The 22235-nt window shown below is 41.7% G+C and overlaps 1 protein-coding gene across 1 annotated transcript in view; it reads right to left on the bottom strand.

Moving 5' to 3' along the window:
• The window catches only part of cmip (c-Maf inducing protein), a 53957-nt gene that overhangs the window by 6616 nt on the left and 25106 nt on the right, over window positions 1-22235 (bottom strand). Inside the window, exons 2-16 of the mRNA XM_022756041.1 lie at window positions 17936-18061; window positions 13134-13184; window positions 12242-12403; window positions 10910-10951; window positions 10441-10503; window positions 10255-10335; window positions 8928-9031; window positions 8533-8637; window positions 6373-6822; window positions 4974-5039; window positions 2015-2041; window positions 1863-1911; window positions 1628-1735; window positions 1389-1505; window positions 731-871 (exon numbers count right to left, since the gene is read on the bottom strand). Coding sequence (XP_022611762.1) covers window positions 731-871; window positions 1389-1505; window positions 1628-1735; window positions 1863-1911; window positions 2015-2041; window positions 4974-5039; window positions 6373-6822; window positions 8533-8637; window positions 8928-9031; window positions 10255-10335; window positions 10441-10503; window positions 10910-10951; window positions 12242-12403; window positions 13134-13184; window positions 17936-18061 — 1692 coding nt within the window. The remainder of the gene's footprint in view (window positions 1-730; window positions 872-1388; window positions 1506-1627; window positions 1736-1862; window positions 1912-2014; window positions 2042-4973; window positions 5040-6372; window positions 6823-8532; window positions 8638-8927; window positions 9032-10254; window positions 10336-10440; window positions 10504-10909; window positions 10952-12241; window positions 12404-13133; window positions 13185-17935; window positions 18062-22235) is intronic.

Genomic DNA, 22235 nt, shown 5'->3' with positions numbered 1-22235 from the left:
GTCAGCTAAAAGAAAATTGTAGTTGTTGTTGCCCACAGCCCAGAGAGACTGGAGGAAGCTACCAATCAAGAAGTCAGGGTTACAACATCTTACTAAAAAGTATTTATTATCTATTTGTATTTAAAAGTTCAGTGGTGTAGAAAGGCAAATGTCCTGGTTGTGGTACTGGTTACAGGCAAAACCTTTGATGAATGAAAAAAAGCTTCTGCAGTTTCTTACTTCATGTCAGGCTCTTTGAGTGTTGACATGTTTTTATTATAGGTTATAGGTTTATTACCTTCAGTTCAGTTTATAAGAAATCAGCAGATTCACTTGAGGGTTATTAAATGTTGATGATAATGGTTTTAAAGTAAAACCAAAAGCTTGAAATTGCAACAAAGCCTCTGTACTTGTGGTCCGTCTTACGTGTCTCAAAGAAAAAGTTGCATGACAATCATTTGGTAGATGCTTCTGTACAAAGGCACTTACATTTTTTAGGTCATATACATTAGACGGAAGAAGTTTGGGTTTCAGTGTCAGCGTTTGAGCATCAAACACAAATGACCCTTGTATTTTCCCTTGGTTCTCTTATCCAGTGCTGATGATCCAACTACGTCACAACTGTGGGATGAGCTGGAACAAGATGTCCAGATTTCTAAAACTGCTAGATGCAAAAGAGAGCACTGTTTGTGTGTGTGTGTGTGTGTGTGTGTGTGTGTGTGTGTGTGTGTGTGTTGAAGCAGTAACTCACCAGCTCTTTGAGTTCTCTCTGTCGGTCGCAGAGCTGCTCGTACATGCGGAGCCCCACCTGGGTGCTCTCCAGGGTGGAGATGATCTGAAGCTGAGTGTCTTTGTTGTCAATGATGTTGTACTCCAGCATCAGACACAGGATCTGGACACACACACACACACACAAACAAACACAAACACACACACACTGTAAAGTGGCAGAGCACTGATTTTATACTTGACCAACAGTGTACACATTATGAGGAGAACCAGTCAGCCTGCTGTATCATGTCTTCTGTGGTTGTGGAGGAGGTTAACCAGGCAGGGAGGAACCAGCGAAAATACTATTGCGTGCATTATGGGAAATGTAGGGTCCAACATTTTTGTGGCTCGACTCATACCAGACACACATACTCTGGCCTCTGCTGCTTTGATTTTGACCAGTTCTTTAAAATTGTTCCCTGATTGTTCCTTGATTTTCTGACATAAACCAAACTTCTATCACTGCATCAAAAATATACTAGTGAACAGACTTTAGTCTATAAGTAATGATAATAATGAACTTCACATGTGAGAAAACATGGGAACTATGATGGATGAACTAAACTACCACATTTAATGCACCAAGAGAAATGATTAGGAATAAAAGAAAACGTTAGTGTTCGTAAACATGGACAAACCTCCACCATGGTCTGGTTTCCACGCAGGGCCAGCAGCATGCAGGGCCCCAGTTTGTTTTCAGCCAGAGAGAGGAGGAACTTCTTGGTCTTGTAGCACGAGCCCATCAGGATGTGAACCTGCAGGGGAGGAAGAGGAGGGGAGGGATCAGGGTTTAGCAACCACAACCACATATTAATGCTTCAGGCTGATTGCGTTTGTGTGTGTGTGTGTGTGTGTGTGTGTGTCTTTATACACTCACCATACTGGCAAACAGCTCTCCATCGTCATCACAGGCCACACCTCCGGGACTGTAGAGCTGGAACCAGCCGTCTTTACCTGAGCGCACACTGAGGAGGCAGGAATGGACCTGGAAGACACACACAGATGATGTTTCTGTTGATCAATCTCAGGACATTCAGACACTTTTTTTTTTTTTTTTTTAAAGCTCTGGAGCTGCTGAAAACAGTGGTAAACATGCACAAACACACACTCACCTCCTGCCTTGGGTCCTCCGCAAACCTTTGAATAACATATTTCAGTTCCCTGTTTAGACAGAGAAACATTGAGGCACAGATGTCAGGTTGTTTTCAAACTGGAAATCTAACAAAGTCTGTGAAGAACAGATGATGACGTGCAAGCTACTTACTTTGTGAATTTGGCGTGTGCAAGGGCCCTGAGAGGGAAGACAGAGAGAGATGTGAGTGAGACGTTTCCTCAGACTTCATGTTTACAGTGAATCGAAGCATTTCTGGAGGTTCAGTTCAACCTGCTTGGCTGATGTTAAGCTGATGACATGGCAGCACAATGTTACTTTACAGTGGTGGATACTGTCAACAAGTTTCAGAGGGAGTGCGGAGCTCATTATCGTCTTTTCAGCGCGTGTACACAAGACGTCAGCACGTGAACTTCCAGGGATTGTTTGTCACTCAAGATGACACGTTAATGATCCCTGAGGAGAATCATCACAATTATGTTTCAGCGGCAGCAGTAAGAGTTGTCAGCTGTGGTGATACTGGATGTAAGTCAATGGACGAAATGATTAATAATCCATTTAATTCAATCGTTTCCTTCTTATGTCCTTTTCTGTATCAGCCTGTTCCGACACTATGGAGCGTGTGTGGTGTGTGAATCGTTTCTATGGTTGTACGTACTAATAAATCAAAACTGAACACTGAAAACTTATCCTGTGAACCTGCTAGGACCTTCAGCTCACAGTGAGGTGTCTTTTTATTACTATGGTCCACATCTGTGGAACAGCCTCGCTGAACACCGGAGGGCGGCAGGAAGTGTTGATATTTTGAAAAGCAAACTCAACTTTTTAGTCTGTCTTTTAAATGAGTGAGATGTGACGTGACTCATTATATCCTCAGCGTCAGGGTGCTGGGGAGTATTGTTGCTTTTCCTAATGATGCCGGAAGACATGGACCAGGCAACAGTGGCGCAGGTGAGCAACAGGTGTGTCCCAGCGTCGGTACAAATAACAAGCCGTCCACCAGTCCACGCTAATGAAGCTCCGCGTCAAGCCAGCCAATTATAAATCAGACCTGCGGCTGCTTGTAGCCAATTACAGTAGGCTCTCTGGGGGCAGAAAGGCCGCCCCTTCAGTTCTTGACCCCCGGGGAAGTGTGATGAGGTCTCACCTACGTCAGCAGCTGGGCCCCATTAGGACCCTGCTAGAAACATACGTCTCCAGAGACAGTGATATGAAAGAGTGGAGGAAAAAGAGAAAGGTGGGAGATGGAAGGGAATGGGGGAGCGAGGGGGTTGTGGGTAGCACTGTGGTTATGGCTGCTCTAGTGTTTTTACACTGGGACCAAAAACTGCTGTGTTCTGCTTTTACACTGCCAGGAGGCACAAAAACTCCTCACTACTACAGCTACTGCTGGTATACTACTGTCACAGCTGCAGCGCGGCCACAGAGCTTAAACAGGGTCACTTACAGACCAGGGTAGTTGAATAAAGGTTTATCATTAAGAGTAATCCCTGGAAACTGATGCCATCCTGTGTATGTGTGCGTGGTGGCCTATAAGGTTCATCCTTAGCTCACGTTTTTGTTATGTTGGGGTCATAGGTCGGAGCTGTCAGCTGACCTAGGGGCTATTGTGAGGCTTTAAAAAAGAAAGATGGAAGGGAAGAGGTGAGATCCACTCAGGGAGTTTGCGGGAGACCCAGGACTTTTTTTCTTCGGTGCACTGACAGCGGTTTGATTCGCCCCGGAAAGGAGGACTAATCAACGGAGGAAGAGGAAGTTCCCTTTTTAACTCTGAGGTGGATCACGCTGTCGGATCACTGCTGAGTTTTGGGCTGATTTGACTGATGTTGTGTTTCTGTTTGAAGTGACTTTGCATTCTGAATCTTAGCGTGCGCCTCGCTCAAGGACTGTGACAATCAAGAACTCTGATGACTTGAAACTGTTACTGTGTACGTTTGTTTCCTGATGCAGAGGACACTGAAATAGATGCTAAACCAGCAGCATTCTGACAGCCATCCTTATTTTTTTTGTTGTCTTTTGTGTCGACACAATTAAAAAAAACAAAAAAAAAACACACATCAATAATAATTTAAAAGGTGAATCATATTTCTCCTGCGATTTATTTTGTTAATAGTCATTATTAATGTAGCTGATTGTTACACAGCTTCAACAGCTACTACTGCAACTTCTTCTAACAGCAGAGTCATGACACACTTGACATTTCCAGCTACCAAATTATCATTCTGTCTCTTTTGTCTATTTTCTTCCATGTTTCTCAGATAACTACAGTGAGTGTGAGCTGAGTGTGTGTTTGGTTCTAAGCGCTCCAAAACACAGGTGACCTACACCAAATACTAAGCCTCACCGCATCCTGTGTTGACACAAACGGAGAAATGAAGCTGTTGCTGCTGCTGCTGCTGCTGCTGCTGCTTTCACTACAGACCCTGTGCAGCTCAGAGACAATACTGCATCTTCACAGCAAAGTTAAAAGACCAGCTGAGGCCTCGAACCCTGACCCGGGGGGGGGGGGGGGGGGGGGGGTTTCACAAGTCAGGTTCTTTTTATCAAGGATGGAAAAAAAGAAAGAAAGATTTTCCCTTTTCACTTTGGTGGAAGTACATTTACTCAGGTACAGTTTTGAGGCATCTGTACTTGCCGGAGTATTTATATGTCATGTCTAATCCACTTCATTTCAGAGGGAAATCTTGTAAAAATACAATTAGCTTGTAAAATATAACAAATAGAAGGGAATTATGACGTCCGCGGTCAGAGGACGACGAGTCAATCATCAAAGATCTGAAGCTTTTTTTGCTCATTTTTAGTATCTTGAATAAGAGATTAGTAGATTCATTGCTGTTCTTGTTGACGGGTCGCTGCAGCAGATCACCATCCGCACGTTTTGATTTGGCAGAGGTTTTTATACCAGATGCATTTCCTGACAGAATGCTTTGGGGGAGCCGGGGATCGAACCGCAGACCAAGGAATGAGCGTCCAACCTGCTCCACCAGGGCCACCCCCTTAGATTACTCTGTTTAATTAATGAAATTCAGCCCTACCTACAGTGTAAGTGTGAGCTGACGTGTGTGTGTGTGTGTGTGTGTGTGTGTGTGTGTGTGTGTGTGTGAATACTCACTCTTTAGGAAAGGGGATGGGCTGCAGTAGGCTGGCCAGAGCAGGTCTCCAGTCATCATAGTCTGACCTGACGGAGGCAGACAGTGGCGAAAAGAAAGAGAGAAAAAACAGAGATGGAGAGAGTCAGTGGAACAACGCACAGAGGAGGATGTAATCTGGATGAGTGTGACCGCAGGACAAAGAGACAGAGGAGCGGCTGAAACATGAGCTGCACCGAGATGACGCAAACCTGCAGCGTGGATTCAACAGGAGCTGGAGCGGCATCACATTACTCTGAGTTAAGTAACACTGGCTTTGTTACAAACACACAGACACTGTCGCTTTTTTAGGCCATCCTGTTTGGTTAATGTACCTACATGCTGACACACACACGCATGCACACACACACACACTCACACACACGTAACTCCTGTTCTACTTTCACACTGTGTAATCAGCACTGGAGCTCAGACGTTCATTCATTCAGGCTGTTTAACTCATTTACACTGATCAGTTCTTCAGGTTCAGTTCTCACACACACACACACACACACACACACACACACACACACACACACACACACACACACACACACACACACACACACAATGTCACCTTCACAAATTAGGACACTTCCTGGGTTCTTGATTTGAAATGTATATGTATGTAGGTTTAACGCACTTTCATCAAGACACAGACATTTGTTAAAAAGTTATATAAAATCACAATCAGTACGAAATTTCAGTTCATTTTCAGTGTGACTTGTACGTGTGTGTGTGTGTGTGTGTGTGTGTGTGTGTGTGTGTGTGTGTGCCTTATGCGTAGGTGACTACTGACAGAATGGGCTAAGGTTCAAATACATGTGAGCAGCTGAAATCATGAAAAAGTCAATATGCAGCAATTGCGTCTCTTTTACTTCTTTACTGTAGGTAAAAGAGGCCGGAGAACGTACAGCTGAGAATCTTCCTGTGTCGGGGAGGTGAGCCGACACTGAAATCACGGGGACGGGTGACCTCACTGTGAGATGCACACATGCTCATGATGGGGGAAGAAAACAAACCAGAACGACTGAGAGCTCATGTTGTTGTTTTTGTACATTTAACTGCAACAAAACACAAAAGTAATGGATGGAAGATGTTGAATTTCTGGAGGAAATCATGTCCCTGTTAGCTCAGAGTGATCAGGTCACAGCTGGGGATTTGAAGAAGGTGGTGGACGGCAAGACAAGACAGCTCACACTCTTTATGTGTGTGTTTATGGCTGTTTTATGAATACTGTTTGGCAGCGAGTGTTGCTGTCATTCCCATGATCCTCTGCAGCTTCTTGACACTGATACTGATCTCGTCTGAGTCTGGGAAAAACAAGTTTATCCAAAATGTTGGACTGTTCCTTTAATACTCAGTGACAGTGTGTAAACTCACAGCATCTTGAGGATGAGAGCGAAGCAGCCCAGCACCCGGTCCGCCTGCGCTGGCAGCTGGATGGACAGGGTGTTGACGGCCGGGCTGACCAGCAGACAGTCGATGAGGTTGGGTTCGCTGTCGCCCCCTGACGGCCCGCCCTTCCGCCTGGTGTTGGCCGAGTTGTTTCGCTCCAGCTCCACCAGGATCTCGCTGGAATTGACGACGGATGGAGGAGGGGAGAGGGGCAGGGAAGGTGTCGGGGAGGAGATGGGGATGGACGGAGTTGGGTTTAGTGGGGCGGGGGGAAGCGGCTGAGGAGGACTCGGGCTGGTGGAGAGGGGGAGGAGGGTGGCAGGAGGTGGCGTAGGAGGCTCGGGGCGCAGCAGGCGCAGTGGCATCGGGGGTTTGCGGTCGTTCTGTTGCTGGCAACCGTTTCTGATCTCCTTCAGGCTGGGGGAGTTGTCCCGACTGCAAGAAGGGAGAGGGGGAGAGGTGACTGGACCGCATACTCAATGCAGACATTTAGTGTCAAAGCACAGCAGTAATGTCAATTAAAATATAACAGGAGCCCTAAAAATAACAAAGTGTGACGACAGAGGGGAAAGAAAAGAGGAGCGGGCCAGGAGAGATGCTACCAGAGCGATGGCTCCTCTGTGTGCCGGAGTTTTGGAAAAATTAGCTGAGAAGTGTTCCTCTCTGGGGTGAAGGAAGCTAACGAGTTGATGCTAATGAGTAGCCTTTGCTACACATATGGAGTCAACAAAAAGCCCCTATGGAACACACTAGAAAAAGAAACATGTCAATTTTAACAGAAAGTAATGGAATGAGTTAGAAAGCAAAAAGATGGAAAACTGCTTTTTCTGTGAAATGTTTTTGTTTTCCCATGACATGTAGAGGAATGAAAACATGGAATCAAATATTTCACATTTAACAAGTTAAACTGTTTTTAAAAGGAGTTGAAAGAAATATCTAACGGCACAGAACAACAGCCCCTCTACCACAGGACATCGTTTCCTACATCACATCAGCTGTTTGGATGCAGTGTGGGTACTTTGTTGTTATTAGAAGTTTTACTGTTGTTTGTTTTTGTCATTACTTTTCTTGTTCCCTCTTGTCTTGGATTTTAATTACCTTATTGTTTTGCAGTATGATGTATAGTTCACCTTGGTAGTGGTTAATAAATGAACAAATAAATAAATAAATAAATAAATGTAAATGTGTTGACAAAAATGAAATTCCAGATGTTGTACAAAGAGTTCATCTTTTGCTTTTTTACTGTTTCACAAGGATCCATTCAGAGTTGCAGTGCTCCCAGCCACTTTCCATTCCCATGCACTGAAAATAATTTTGCTATATTTGAAGGTATGGTGAAGGCTGTTTACCTCATGAACATGAACCGTAATTAATAAAAATAGCAAGACTAAATGTGGAGATTATATCTGTTAAAAGCAGCTGTATTTGTACTGCTGCGTATTGTCACTACACCAGATGAGGCGAGACAAATATCTAATATATAGAAAAAACAAAAAAACACTGACCAGGTCTCATATGTAACTTCAGGGTGTCCTTCTTAATAAACATAATGACATTATATATTTAATGTATTTCTGTTTATTGACTGAATGTGATATATTTGCTTGTGTGTTTGTCTTGCATTGTGGATGTCGGGACGCGGCCAATCAGTTCAGAGCTGTAACTGGCATCATGTGGTCTGACAGTCATGATCTGCTTTCCCGGTAACATCTGCAAACTGTTTGTACTGTTTCCTTCAAGATGTGGGAAATTACTGATCGTGTGTTTGTCTAATCGATGAAAAAAAAAAAAAAAAAAAAAAAAAATGGACAGAGGCAAACAAAAGAACGAGCACAACAGCTGAATAAACAGGTTTGGGTGCGTGGAACGAATCAACCTCAAAAACAATGGCTGCTGCGGCGAAGCTGCTCTCTCACGCCTCAGATAGGTTTTTTCAACAGAACGTGTGACGGGATGTGTCCAGCATTAAGATATCCAGGCAACATTTATTCATAACGATGTGCACTCATAGCCACTTTATATACCAGCAGTGTAGGTGGTGTAGCTCTCCTGTTGTTGGCCTTCAGGTCTCAGACAAAACCAGATGTCTGGACATGAGCGGGAAGGTAAGAGGACAAACTGAGGGAGTGTGTGTGTGTAACTGACCTGTTGATGAACTCCTCATAACAGGAATAAATGGCGGCGAGGCACACTGCCACCAGGTTTGGCAGGACACGTGGGTGAGGGCACTGCCCTGTCGGCCCGTGCATGCTGCAACACACACAGGTACAGGTTAGATCCCACAGTCGCAGCTGTTTACTGAGGGTTCAGTGTCTGTCACTGCACGCACTCAGCTATGTACACCTCATGTGTTTCATGTTGCGCGTTTTAATGGATAGCGTGCATGTTGCAGAGGTTGTTCAGCCCCTGAGTGGAACAAAGTTTAGGTAGGAACCTGCTACAATGTTCGTTAAGTATGTAGAAAACGAAGTACCAGCAGTCACGTCTAGATCTAATCACACAGGGCCTTAACAGTTTTCATACACGTGACCCTCTCTCACCTGTGGACAAACTTTTTGACGACCTCCATCCCGGCGTTCAGCTCATTGAGAGCCAGGATGTACTCCTGAGTGAAGAGACGCAGTCGAGGGCACTTCCCAAAATCCTGCCACCGAGACACAAAACGAGCAGAGTTAAAAATATATATTAAAAATGTATAAACCAAATCAACGAGCACAAGAGAGAAGAGGATTTGAGGGATTTCTTTCAGAAATGTTGAGGTTTTTCCACTGCTATTTGGTTTAGTTAGCGGTAATGTATATGTATTATCCATATTCGTATCGTAAGCACACTTACTATCTAAAACGGCTGTACAGGAGCTGTACTTGTTTGTAATCTACTTTGCACTGACGCTTTCACACAAATGAAGTTCAAGACAGATAAATGAAGTTATTTTGAGTTTGAGTTGAGTAATTACAACAACTTCAAGATTTGGATCTTAAAAATGAAGATGTTAAAAATGTTATACTGTGTGAGCTCTAATATCTTCTCTTCTCTTTACAAAGAGAAGAGGCGTAATTAACCTTTTATTCTGCTTATGTTGAATGGTACACATTAATGTAGCTTATGAAAAGATTACTGAGAAAACGTTAAGTGAATATTGTAATATATTTCATATTGAAGTACTGTATGAGTACCAGGCCCTTGCGATTAAGCAGAAAAGGGAAAGATCAGATGTTTATAAAGTGCAATGAAGAAAGAAATAATTATTTTGTCTTTAATTTTATGCTTTTTTTTTTTTACAAGATACTTGAAATTAGAGACGACAGGAAATGAGAAGGAAGTTGCATTTCCTCGGCCACTTCGCCAAGAAAGAATGAAAAACTTCTGATTTCATTACTGATTTTGCTTATTGATCCGCTGGCAGCTCCTTTATCAATCACTTTATGATTAATTTCTGGGTAGGACATGGTGCATACTTGTTTTATATTGTTAGTTTTGTTTTAATGTTTAGGAGCAAGAACTTAGAGAATAGAAAAGATATCACAGCTCACACAGTAAAACATGAACCTGACAACAGCAACTAAAAAAGTAGTTTGTTGTCTGTTGGAATGTATGGACGGTTGGGTGGGGGACTGAATTTTGGGCCCATTGCTCACTTTTGTCCCGGGGACCCCCACTGCATTAATCCAGCCCTGTCTGATGAGCATCACAGTATCCAGTCGTTCTTCAGGATTTTAAGGTTTTAGATCAAGATTCATCAGACACACTGATGTATTTCTTCTTCTACTAGATTTGAACATAAACTACCACAAACATGACGCTGCAAACAGACATCAGCCGTACTCCTGAGGACCCAGGGCGGCTCCTGAACGGTGCCTTTCTCACCATGTTATGTTTGAGGATTCTCTGGACCACGGGAGTGAACACTTCAATCACGACCATCGAACGCGGCCGCTCCCGACAGTGCTGCAACACACAGGAACAAACATCAGCAGAGAGCACTTTTATATACATACAGATATTTAAATTCACCACACATGTTCAGCTCACGACCGCAGCACATGATCTTACCTTACAGAAGAACTCACACAGGTCAGGTGGTGGGTGGTTGTTTTCCAGCAGAGGAGCAATGGCCTTAACACACACACACACACACACACACACACACACACACACACACACACACACACACACACACAGATGAATATTTCCACATCCTATCTGTTATTTACCCTGGCTAGGAGCCAGCAGTATAGATCTGGGCTGTCAGGTGAAGGAGCCTTGTAAAAACAGCCCACAGGTGAACTACACCTGCATCACAGCCCCTGTTCTGCACTGACACGGACATATGGGCATCGACCGCATCAATCACAACCACAGAACCACACAAGATACACAACCTGATGGAGAAGAGGAGGACAATCTATATTTCTCTTCAGTTTAAAGATCAAAACAACAAGAGGCCGGACTCCAGGGTGTTAATCATTAACTTCAGCCTGACATCAAATCAGTTTGTAGTAACAGTGAACTTCATACTCACCACAATGATGTTCTCATGATCCTGAGTGCTTAGATTAGAGTTCTAAGAGAAAGAGGAAGAAGAAAAAGAAGAAGATGAAAAAAAAAAACTGTTTAAATTTCTTAGTATTTCCAAAAATGTCAAACTGTCCCTTTAATGGTTTTGGTGACTTCCTGACCTTTCTTCCAGCACTGCACTAGAAACTTACTGAAGATCTAAAAATAACAATGCAGTCAGTGTGTTGACTGTAAAAACTTTTGATGCAGCCTCTGGGGTCTTATTGTTACACTGTGTGTGTGCTGCGTTTTTCCCCTTAAGAATATTTCAGTGTTGCAGAGCTTCTATTTATGCAAAGATATAAACAATGCACTTTAAAAATGATCCATGACAAGTAAAATCCCTGCATTTCAAAGGTTTTGAGGTGAAGCTAAGTTGAACTATTTTATAAACTGTTTGTGCATCATATATACAACATTATATTTATACAGTGTAAAGTAGCATGAAATCTAAATATTTAAGTGAACTTTAAATGTCTGAAGCTCCAAATGTTTCAATATTAAATGAATAAAAAATTATCATGAAACAAATAAACCTGCACAAATTTGTAAAATTGTATAAATTAATAAATTAATAATTAACAAAATTGTAATATATAATTGTGAAATAATTTAGGATATTAGAAAAAGTCAGCTCTTGTTTCAACATTCTTATCATATTAACCATTTCACTGAAATGGATTTATTGTTTATTTCACGACATACATTTCTTCTTTTTGTTAACAGAATCATAAAGACATTCATTCCTGATGACACTTTATTTCATGTCGCATTTCTATTTCATGTCTATTTCACTGACAGTGGTGTTGAAACCCATCACTGCCTCCAGAAAATAAAAATAACAATTTATATATCTCAAAAAATCTATAATGAAAACATTAAGCACTAGGAATCATTTTTGCTAAAACATTTCAACATTGAAGGAGAAATGAACCAACTCCAATAAATTAATCATTAAATGTCTTTTAATGTATTTATTTTGAACAGTTTGGCCTCCGTACTTTACTTACTTAGAATCATGAGCTACTTGCCTCAGAATTTTACGTATTTAAGTATTTTACTTAAATAAATATAATTATTTACTTTCCACCACTGAAGATTAGTTTTTTTTGTGATTGTTAAATTACAAATGTGAAGAAATTGAAAGTAGACTATTGGGATTACGTTTACATTAGTGTACGTAATAATAACAGGCATAAAGGAGAAATGGTAAGGGCTAGGAGATGGTCCTCATGAGTCAGATATGCGTGTGTGTGTGTGTGTGCGTGTGTGTGTGTGTGTGTGTGTGTGTGTGTACCTCAGCCAGCAGGGTGGAGATGATGTGCAGCGGGGCCTGATGGATGGACTCGTCCTGCAGCGGTGAGGTCAGAGCCATGTCCACCAGCGCTCTGATCTCCTTCAGCACCACGTCCCAGCGGCTCGGGTTGTTCAGGACCTTACGGTACTTGTAGATCTTTTTCTGCGGGAAACACAGATTCATTTTGCCCCGCGGTCATTACCCAGCAGGCATTTCCAATATCTTTATCTTCTGCAGCTGCTGCCTGTTCTGTGAAACCAGCACTCCTTCATATCATCATTTCTGCTTGTTGCTTGTTAGGTTGGCATGGAAACTTTTCATTCAACGTGGTGCCGTGAAAACACAAACAGGAAATGTTTGTGTAGAATCAGAGCTGTGTAAAGTAAAGCGCCTATCATGACACCTCTTTATGTGACAGCTTTTCATTACTACTTGAGAAACAATGCTGAGTTTGGGGGAAATTAAACATAGGGGGAAAATATTTTTGTTAAATCACAGGAAGTGACTGTAAGCTCCGAACCACTGCAGGAATACATCTTTGCGTGGCTTTATTTAGCTCGGTGAGTGCAGCACGACTCAGGTAATGTCAGCTGCGAGAACTTTAGTAATACTACAAAATTATTTTTGGTGTCAACGTCGTCAAGTTGCAATAAACTTCAAAGTATGGGGTAAGCTTCATAAAGTCTAAAGAATAAGGGACAATGATCCTGAAATATACAGTAGAAAAAGAGTGTGTGTGTGTGCATGCGTGCGTGCGTGCGTGCGTGCGTGCGTGCGTGCGTGCGTGCGTGTTTGTCTCTGTGGGGGGAGGGGGTTAAAGGCCTCAGCACGATTGTTTGATAGAGCTGATGAAACAAACCAATTAATAGTTAAAGACAGACTGAAACCTCACCTTCCACTGCAGGGAGTGAAACCACTGGTCTCTCAAGTAGCTGTTTGCAGCCTGTAGAAATGCACACCCACACACACCCACCCACACACACACACACACACACACACAAACACACACACACACAGGTTTGTTAAATGGTGATTTCACATATATATAGAGAGACATTTGCTTGTATTCACAGTCAGCTATTAACTGATGGTTGTAAAGTCTCGGGGCTAAATCTGAAACTCACAAACACAGCCCCTCCCTCTGACTATGTCCTGTTACTCACAGACACTGATAATATAAACAGCCATATGAGTCTCTGCTGTGAAGGTTTAACATCAGTAATCAATAAAAGCAAATGAGTCTTTCCGCTGCTCGTGGAAGGGCCGAGCGTCCTCTTCCCCTCAGCTCTGTTTTGTTGTCTTTTGGCTCATTCTTCTGTTTTTACAGGCTGAAACTTCACTGTTTGATTGACTCTCTACACTCTCATCAACATCATTTTAGAACAAGTCTCTAGGACAAACTAAGAAAATTAGAAATAGGGCTGCATGATATGGAAAATAAATCCTAGTGCGATTACTTTGGCAGATATTGTGATTATGATTTCAGTTGGAATGGTCATTTTTAAATTTCATTTTCACATAAAAAAAATATGAAAATGATGATGACTTTTGTTGGGTCTTGTACCAAACAAACATGTAAATTTACATGTTACATATTTTTTGCAGCTCCTGCGATTTGGATATTGCACTTGGCCATATTGTGATCTCGATTATATTTCGATTAATTGTGCAGCTCTAATCAGAACCGTCCTGTCTCAAAAGGAACTAGTCTGTGCACTTGTTTCCTCTAGACTGGACTACTGTAATTCTTTATCAGGATGTCCCAATAAATCAGTGAAAAGCCTCCAGCTGATTAAAAATACTGCAGCACGAGCACTGAGGAACTAGGAAAGAGATCATATCTGTGTTAGCGTCACTGCACCGGCTCCCTGCCTTTAACGACCAAGCTCCATCGTATCTTAAAGAGCTCATAGTTCCCTATTACCCCAACAGAACACTCTGCTAAATGCAGGTCTACTTGCGGTTCCTAGAGTTTCTAAGACTAGAGTGGGAGGCAGAGCCTTCAGCTATCAGGCTCCTCTCCTGTGGAACCAGCTCTCGGTCTGGGTCCAGGAGGCAGACTCCCTCTCTACAGTTAAGATCAGGCTTCAAACTGTCCTCTTTGATAGGGCTTATAGTTAGAGCTGGCTCAGGTGAGTCCTGAACCAGCCCTTAGTTATCCTGCTAAAGTGCTAGACTGCTGGGGAAACTCCCATGATGCACTGAGCAGTTCTTCTCTCCCTCTCTTTCCTCATGCATCTGTATCACATTACTGCATGTCATTGACTTTGTGCCCACTCCTTACTGTAGTTTGTGCTTCTCCTCCCTTATTATTATTAATTGGTGCTGCTATCATTGCTGCTGTTATTATCAATAACACTATTACAACTTCAAGTATCACTATTATTAGTATCATTACAATCAGCAGTCTGACAGTGCTTGAGTACAACTCAGCTGCTCCTGGTCTCTCGCTCTTCTCTATCTCGCTCTTCTCCATCTTTCTCCCTTCATTCTCAGGCAAACCTGACACAACCATCAGTGTATGAACACACACAGATACCTGGATGTAGCCAGGGCAATATCCAAAATGTAATATTGTGATGCAGTTCAGGTCAAATATCACGATATACGTTTTCAGGTGTTTTTTTTTAATATTATATAATTATATTATTGGATTTTCTGTTTCAGCTAATACTGCCACTAAACAGCAGTTCAAAGTTTTATTTGCCACACGCCAAGGTTCAATTTACAGTTAGCAAAGCTGTGAAGTCAGGGTTGGACTCGGCAGCAGAAGAAAAAAAAAATCATTATTACGAAAAATATCACATATAGCGGGAAATAGACCTATTGTGATAATGAATATTATTGAATATCCGGCCAAGCCTATTGGAGGCTGGTGTCTTCCAAACTCATCTTTATCATTAGCCAATCATTAATATTAATTTAATATTTGCACTGAGACACCCAGATTTAAACAAGATAAGATTTACACAGAGGGGTAGAGCCAAGCCGGAAAAAAACAGTTGAAATTATTAACTGATGTTTTTCCAAAATGACCCCTGACCTCTTTGACACCACAGATACAGTACGCTGTAAAGTGAAATGACACCGACTGCAGGGGGAATTTAAAGCAAAGAACCAGGTCCAGAAATAACGCTGCCAGTCTTCCCATCTGCCTCCTGTGTGTTTGCACTTTTTACTGCCTGTGCCAGTGTTTGTTCACAGTAAAATAACTGATCACCAGCAAAACAAAGTGTAAATGGCTTCAAGGTCAGACCAGCCTGCAGTGTGTGTTTAGAGGATGTTATAGTCATGTGTTGTCTTGTCATTCCAGTATACACCGTATAGTTTGCACCGATGAGCAACTGGCTGCTGCGGCCAAAAACCAGTATGTTGGCAGACTGGGATTTCAGTTTTCAATTACATTTAAATAATTTTCTTGTTTTCCATCTTCTTTCTATCACAGGAAAACTACATCAGGTTCTGCGGTTTTCCACAACCTGTGCAAGAACATTAACTGATCTGAGTTTGTGGATACAAACCAGCCAAGCTTTTCCTCCAAAGAACAAACCGACTCTGTCTGGCAGCGGTCCAAACAGCTGGCAGCAGGCATAAGCAAACACCACTGAGGAGGTGGGTATACAGTGTTGACCCCCAGTGCCCATAATGGGTTGAATTGTGTATTGTGAGTTAATTGGGCTAGTGGGTAACAGAACCAAATGTGCTCACTGAATGGCTCTGGTTAGTGTGGAGATTAATTTTTCCCAGGAATTCAGGGCAGTCTCTCAGAGTTCACCGGGTACATGGTGTTAGGTGTCTGGTACAGGATCTGCTACTTCCCACACTGCCCAGTCAAGTTTCTTTTTTGATCATGTAGAATTATCATGGAAAATGAATATAGACCAAAAACATACTTGTGTAAAACTACATCCGAACAGGGACCAATCAGGACCAAGGTTCCTGCTTCACTGCTCTAATCCTTTATCTGCTCAGTTGACAGGCTGTGTTCGGTTTTGTCCTCAGACATTACATCTGCTTTTAGTTTTTATGATACATGATGGTAGCTACAATGACTTTACCAAAGCTTGTGGTTTGAACTGATGCCTCTGCATTAATGAGATCATGTGTGCTGATTCACCCAGGAAACAGTGTGACCACAAACATTACCAATATTTACAAACCTTCAACATGTATGAAGTGATGGTTTTGTCATTAGCACGAAATCAAATAACTGCGGAATGTGAAAGGAGTCCTCAGCCCGAGTCTGGCCCATGTACTTAAACATCTGGGCAGATTCCGGCTGTGATCCTCTGGTATTGACTGACAGCCAAAAGATTTTCTGTGTGCGCACTAGAATCAATCCAGATGTAGAAATAGCATCAGAAATAGCAGATTTGGGCTGTGGAATCGTGTGGGCAGGAAGAAAACAAACATGTGGCCCAAGTATGGGCCGGATTTATTTTGCTATCTGGGTACCCAACTCTATAACCAGAGAAGCTAAAAGCTAACAGCTTTTAAGGCTGAAAACTTTAAGCTATGTTAGCTACATGTTTCTTGTGTTTCAGTTAACATCAAATAGCAGCTAAATGACTACTAACTAATAACTTTTTCTACAGTCCTAGAATCACACTGTTCTTTTTTATTTAGACTGTTCTGTCTAAACTGTAAGTTGTAAATACTTAATAATAAATAGGGATGGAAATCACTAATGGATTTTGATACTAGTGCCAGTACAAACCGGACTTGGTTGGTCGGATATCAAAATTATATATGATATATGGTAAAGTTTTCAATGTTCTTTTTAAAGATAAGATGGAGTTTGGTGCTTCTCCTGGTTTGGATTTGAATTAAAGCAGTTTCTTTCTGCGAACCAAGCTGCTGATAACGTTAGCTCAGCCTGTTTCTCTAATAACTCATGATCCATCCAGACGTTCAAGAGGTTTTTACCAAGAACCGAATTATCCACAGATGTGTCGTCCTTTCAAGAACAATGACATAGTTCGACGGACACCGGACGTCTCGGAGGATCTGGGAGTTGACCTGACTAACATTTCCTCAGCTTGTTTCTCTGATAACTTCAGGTCCAGACGTCCGACGACTAAAATCTTTCATCTGGTTCAAATATAGAGCTGAAAACCACCAAGGTGTAAAAGGTGTATGTGGCTTAAAAAGATAAAAGTAAATTTTGATGCTTCTGGCAGACACCCACAACACTGACACATGATCATAGGGCATATGACTCCACTGAAGTGCTGGAAACATTTGGGGTAATTTAAGAACACAACTATAATTGCATAATATATAACGTAGGTCTCTGTGTTTTTAGTCATTTTAATGCAGAAAAGTTACATATTAAACCTTTAATTTTTAGATAATTGTCCAAACAGAAATGGTCATAAAGGAATTCATGATTAAAGTCAGGAAATAGCTGATTATGTGCTATGAATATAATTCATCTGATACTAAAAAACGTTTTTAACTGCATGTTCTCTAACCCCCACCACACTAAAAAACATATGACTGTATGGAAACAGTTGTTGTAGCTGCCTGGCTAGCCAACATAAATATTTTACAGTTTGTTTTATTGCCACTAATTATTTTCAAGCCTGTGTTAATCCTATCTGTACCAACAGCTGACCAGATCTGTCCTAGATTTCCATGTAAAATGAACATTAACATGATCATTTCTAAGAAGGCGGCAGACCCATGTATTACCTGCAGCAGGACGGTGCCACCAGGGAAGCTCAGCTGGACACAGTACTTTGGAGCATTGTCCCATGAGAGGAGCTGCAGGTCTTCTATGGAGCTGTACGACAATGACGTCTCCATGTAACCGGTGGGCTGAGGGAAGAGAGAGAAAGCAAGAGGATATTAGTCTGCCACTGTCTAACATTTAGAGTACATACTGTATATTTAAACAGAGCTGCAGGATTAAAAAGGCCATTATTTTTACTGGCAGTCAGCTGGAAAGACAAAAAGAAACATATCCTGAGCTAACCTGCCCTGGGTAAACACAAGGCCAAACAACACCTCCAAATACAGCAGATTGGCAAATGCTGTTATACAGTACACATACAGTAGCTGTCTTTATCTGCTGTGGCTGCATTTGATGTCGTTCCAACTGAATAGTCATTGAATGCTGAAACAAAGTGGAAAATCAATTTAGCAAAAGCCATTAATCACACAATTACACAAACATCACCTAGAAGTACATTGTTCATGTAGCTTTGAGTCAATACACACACACACACAGAGAGAGAGAGAGAGAGAGAGAGAGAGAGAACCCAGTGTGCTGTGCTGTGATCCCAGTCTCACCATTGTGAGAGAGCTGGACACAGATGCAACTGAGTAACAGGCCACAACCTGTTTGCTCGTCTCAAAATGATTACAGAAACGCTGACAAATTACCACAAGTTTCCGGACTCAGGAACAGAAGAGTCTTTAGAGAGAAAGAGGGGGGAGAGAGAAAAAAAAAAAAGAAAAGAATCTAAACAGATAAAAATAACGAGGCCACAAGGAAACCGAGCCTGTGTGTCTTCTAACCCCTGGGAGAAGTTTGAAGAGAGATGTTTAATGCCACAGTGTGAGTCTATAGTAAGACATGAGTCTGTCAGAAAAGGCAGGGATGGCAGTAAATGAATCACCAGCTGATTTCCCAGACATTAGCGTCACTGCATGACTTAGTAGCAATTATTGTTGATGGGAGACTAACTGTATATCCACACAAATGGGCCCCACAGACGTCATCTGAAGTGGCTGTTGTTGCACCCTAATTAGGCAGCAATGCTTTCTGGCATTTATCAGCAAATTTTCTTTTTTACTCTCTGTTTTTCTGAGGCCATTTTCATTTAGAAAAACTTTGAGTTAGTCACTCAGAGGAAGCTGCGCATGCTCCAGCTGACATTTCTCTGACTTTTTATAGAGGAGAAAAATAAACTCTCTGAGCAGCTGAGTGCATGTAGAAAGTTTCAGCTGGATGTGGCTGAGCACAGTAAGGTAAAAAAAAAAAAAAGACTTCAGAAAACCTTTAAAAGCTTCTTGGACTCTTGTTCCTTGTTATCAGCAGACAAACACAGATTTTAAAGTGTGCTTCACTCTTCTCAGTTAAGTGTGACACAAAGCAGAGATTATAGTGTAAAGTGTAAACATGTCAACGTCCTATCAGCGGCTCCCATTTGAAACAGAGTGAGCACACTGAGGATTTAAATATTAATAACTGTTGTGTTTGGGCCTGCAAACAAATATTTATCACAGGAACTGGAGTGGGACACACCAGGTTTCCATCAGGAAAATAAAAACGACAAATAAATAGAAAAAAAAAAAAGGTGATAGGAAAGAAAGATTCCTCCTGGAAGATTGAAGGAAAGATGATATGAAGAGAGAACTGAGCGAAGTGCTGCTGCTGACTTGAAGTGGCTGATTCACAATGAAACTCCATTAAAGAGGAACCACATCCGGCTGTAGCTTTTTTGAGTGTCACAATTTTTAGAAGTAATATGCAGCCTTAATATTTAGGAAAGTTTCCTGTTTTATAAAAGAAATAGGCTAGATATTGGAAAATATGCTTTTTTTTTAATGCGTTTTTCTGGGGGAAAACAAATGAGTTTAAGTGTAAATGAACAAGCCTGTTTGTCTCTTGAGAGTTACAAGAAACGATTAGCTTAACTTAGCATAAAGACTGGGATGAGACTGTGGAGGGTCAGTGATTGAGGACATCATCACGCTGTGTTTGCTTTCTGCCTAATGTCAGCTGGTTTTAGCTCTTCATCTGTTTGCCTCTGTCCTCCTCTCTGTGCTCACACCTAGCCCACAATATTTTAATACAGCTGAATTCACAATTACGCCGCTCTCATTAACATGTTTTTCTGTTTCTGTTGTCAGACAACGGGACAAGTAAATGAAACACAGTCCATGTTAACTCTACATGTTGACTTACAAAGCTGCTCTTTTGCTACTAAAATCCTGCTTTTATAACTGTGACGTCGTCTGACAACATCACCAAACAAATCAGTTCAAGACAAAGACTGAGCTGTGATTTCAGCTGAATTTACTGTAACATGGTCGCTCAGAGAGAAGAGACAGAGACACAGAGACAATAAACCCAAACATGGCCCAAAAAAACATCACCTCGCTCTCTTCCCTGACTTTCCTGCCTCACTCTCTCACTGTCCCTATCACAATAAAGCCAAAAATGGCCAAAAAAAAAAAAATTAAATAAGAAAAAACAGACACAGTTTGTCTAAAAAGTTGCTGGATTTGTTGCCAAATTTGGTGCTTTCTTAAAAAAAAAAAAAAAGTCGCTAAAGGTGGAGGAAAAGTCGGTTAATGTAGCAACAAATGTGTTTAATTGGCAACACTGCTTGTTAATGCCGATTCATTTTGAAAGAGGAACAGCCAATAGGGAAACTCCAACATTCAGCCTGCTGACCAATGGTGTAACTTCATGACTCAGTCAGTCAGTCAGTCAGTCAGTCGGTCAGTCAAAGACAAATTTACAGGGTTGGCCGTGCTGTTNAAAAAAAAAAAAAAAGTCGCTAAAGGTGGAGGAAAAGTCGGTTAATGTAGCAACAAATGTGTTTAATTGGCAACACTGCTTGTTAATGCCGATTCATTTTGAAAGAGGAACAGCCAATAGGGAAACTCCAACATTCAGCCTGCTGACCAATGGTGTAACTTCATGACTCAGTCAGTCAGTCAGTCAGTCAGTCGGTCAGTCAAAGACAAATTTACAGGGTTGGCCGTGCTGTTGTGGTCCCGTCAAAGATAAACCTACCAGTACCTCTAAAGCGGCATAATTAACACACTGTATCTAATTAGTTTCATCTGTGCACAAAAAAAAATAAAGTTGTGGTTGTGACAATCACACCCACTTTACACAGCAACTGGCCAGGTGTGCACAGGTGAGGGTTAAGTAGGATTTCATTCTTCACACCGCTACAAAACTGCAAATGCCTCCAGAAGACAGAAGGAATGTGTGCCATCATCCCCATCTGCACAACTCACTGTGTCAGGACGACAAAGACTCTGTTGAAGAGATTTCTTGTCCCGGCACTGTGTTGCCATCTCTCGAGCAAGCATCATGTGTGGAACTACAAAGAAGGAATTTGTTACTAAAAAAGACTTTGATTGATTGATTTATTTTTAAAGCCCCACATCAGATTCAGAATGTGTTCTTACTGTGGAGGACTGTGGACTTTGTCAGCCATTAGAAAACACTCAAGCTGAATGCTTGAAGACTCCTGGTGTTTGCTGTAACCATGGATATGCAAACAACAATCATGGGATTAAAGGAAAAGTCAAGATTTTAAGGCGTGCCCTCTTCTTCGTATGATTTCAAATCAGATTTATGATTTCTCCTTAGTGGACAATGAAGATGCTGATATCTGCTTATTCCAGCAGTGTGTGTTTCTATTATGACTGTTGACAAGAGGCTGTGTGAGTCTGAGGCCAAAAAAGGCATTCTGTTTAACCAAGCCCAATATTTTCAATACTGAGATTCAAAATGTTAACAGGGAAAACGTATAGAAATAGAAAGTAAGAAAATAATCACTGATGGTAATGATCTGAATAATGTCTAGGATGAAAAAAACGTCACATGGCAACTTGTTTACAGCGATGTAAATATATAGTATCCATCACATCTAAATAATTACTATCATTATAATATAAACTAGGACTGTCACACTACAGTCAGTGTCTGAGGAAAACAGGTCCCCACAGGCTGCTCTGGTATCACTCCACTGCCTCCCTGCCTCTTCGTCTTCTTCTGCTGCTGCTGCTTCCAGACAGATAAACAGCCTGTCTCTGCCCCCCCNATGTAAATATATAGTATCCATCACATCTAAATAATTACTATCATTATAATATAAACTAGGACTGTCACACTACAGTCAGTGTCTGAGGAAAACAGGTCCCCACAGGCTGCTCTGGTATCACTCCACTGCCTCCCTGCCTCTTCGTCTTCTTCTGCTGCTGCTGCTTCCAGACAGATAAACAGCCTGTCTCTGCCCCCCCC

The sequence above is a fragment of the Seriola dumerili genome, unplaced genomic scaffold (genome assembly GCF_002260705.1).
Source record: "Seriola dumerili isolate Sdu_G_001 unplaced genomic scaffold, Sdu_1.0 BDQW01000242.1, whole genome shotgun sequence".
NCBI lineage: Eukaryota > Metazoa > Chordata > Actinopteri > Carangiformes > Carangidae > Seriola > Seriola dumerili.
This window is presented reverse-complemented; position numbering and strand designations above follow the sequence as displayed.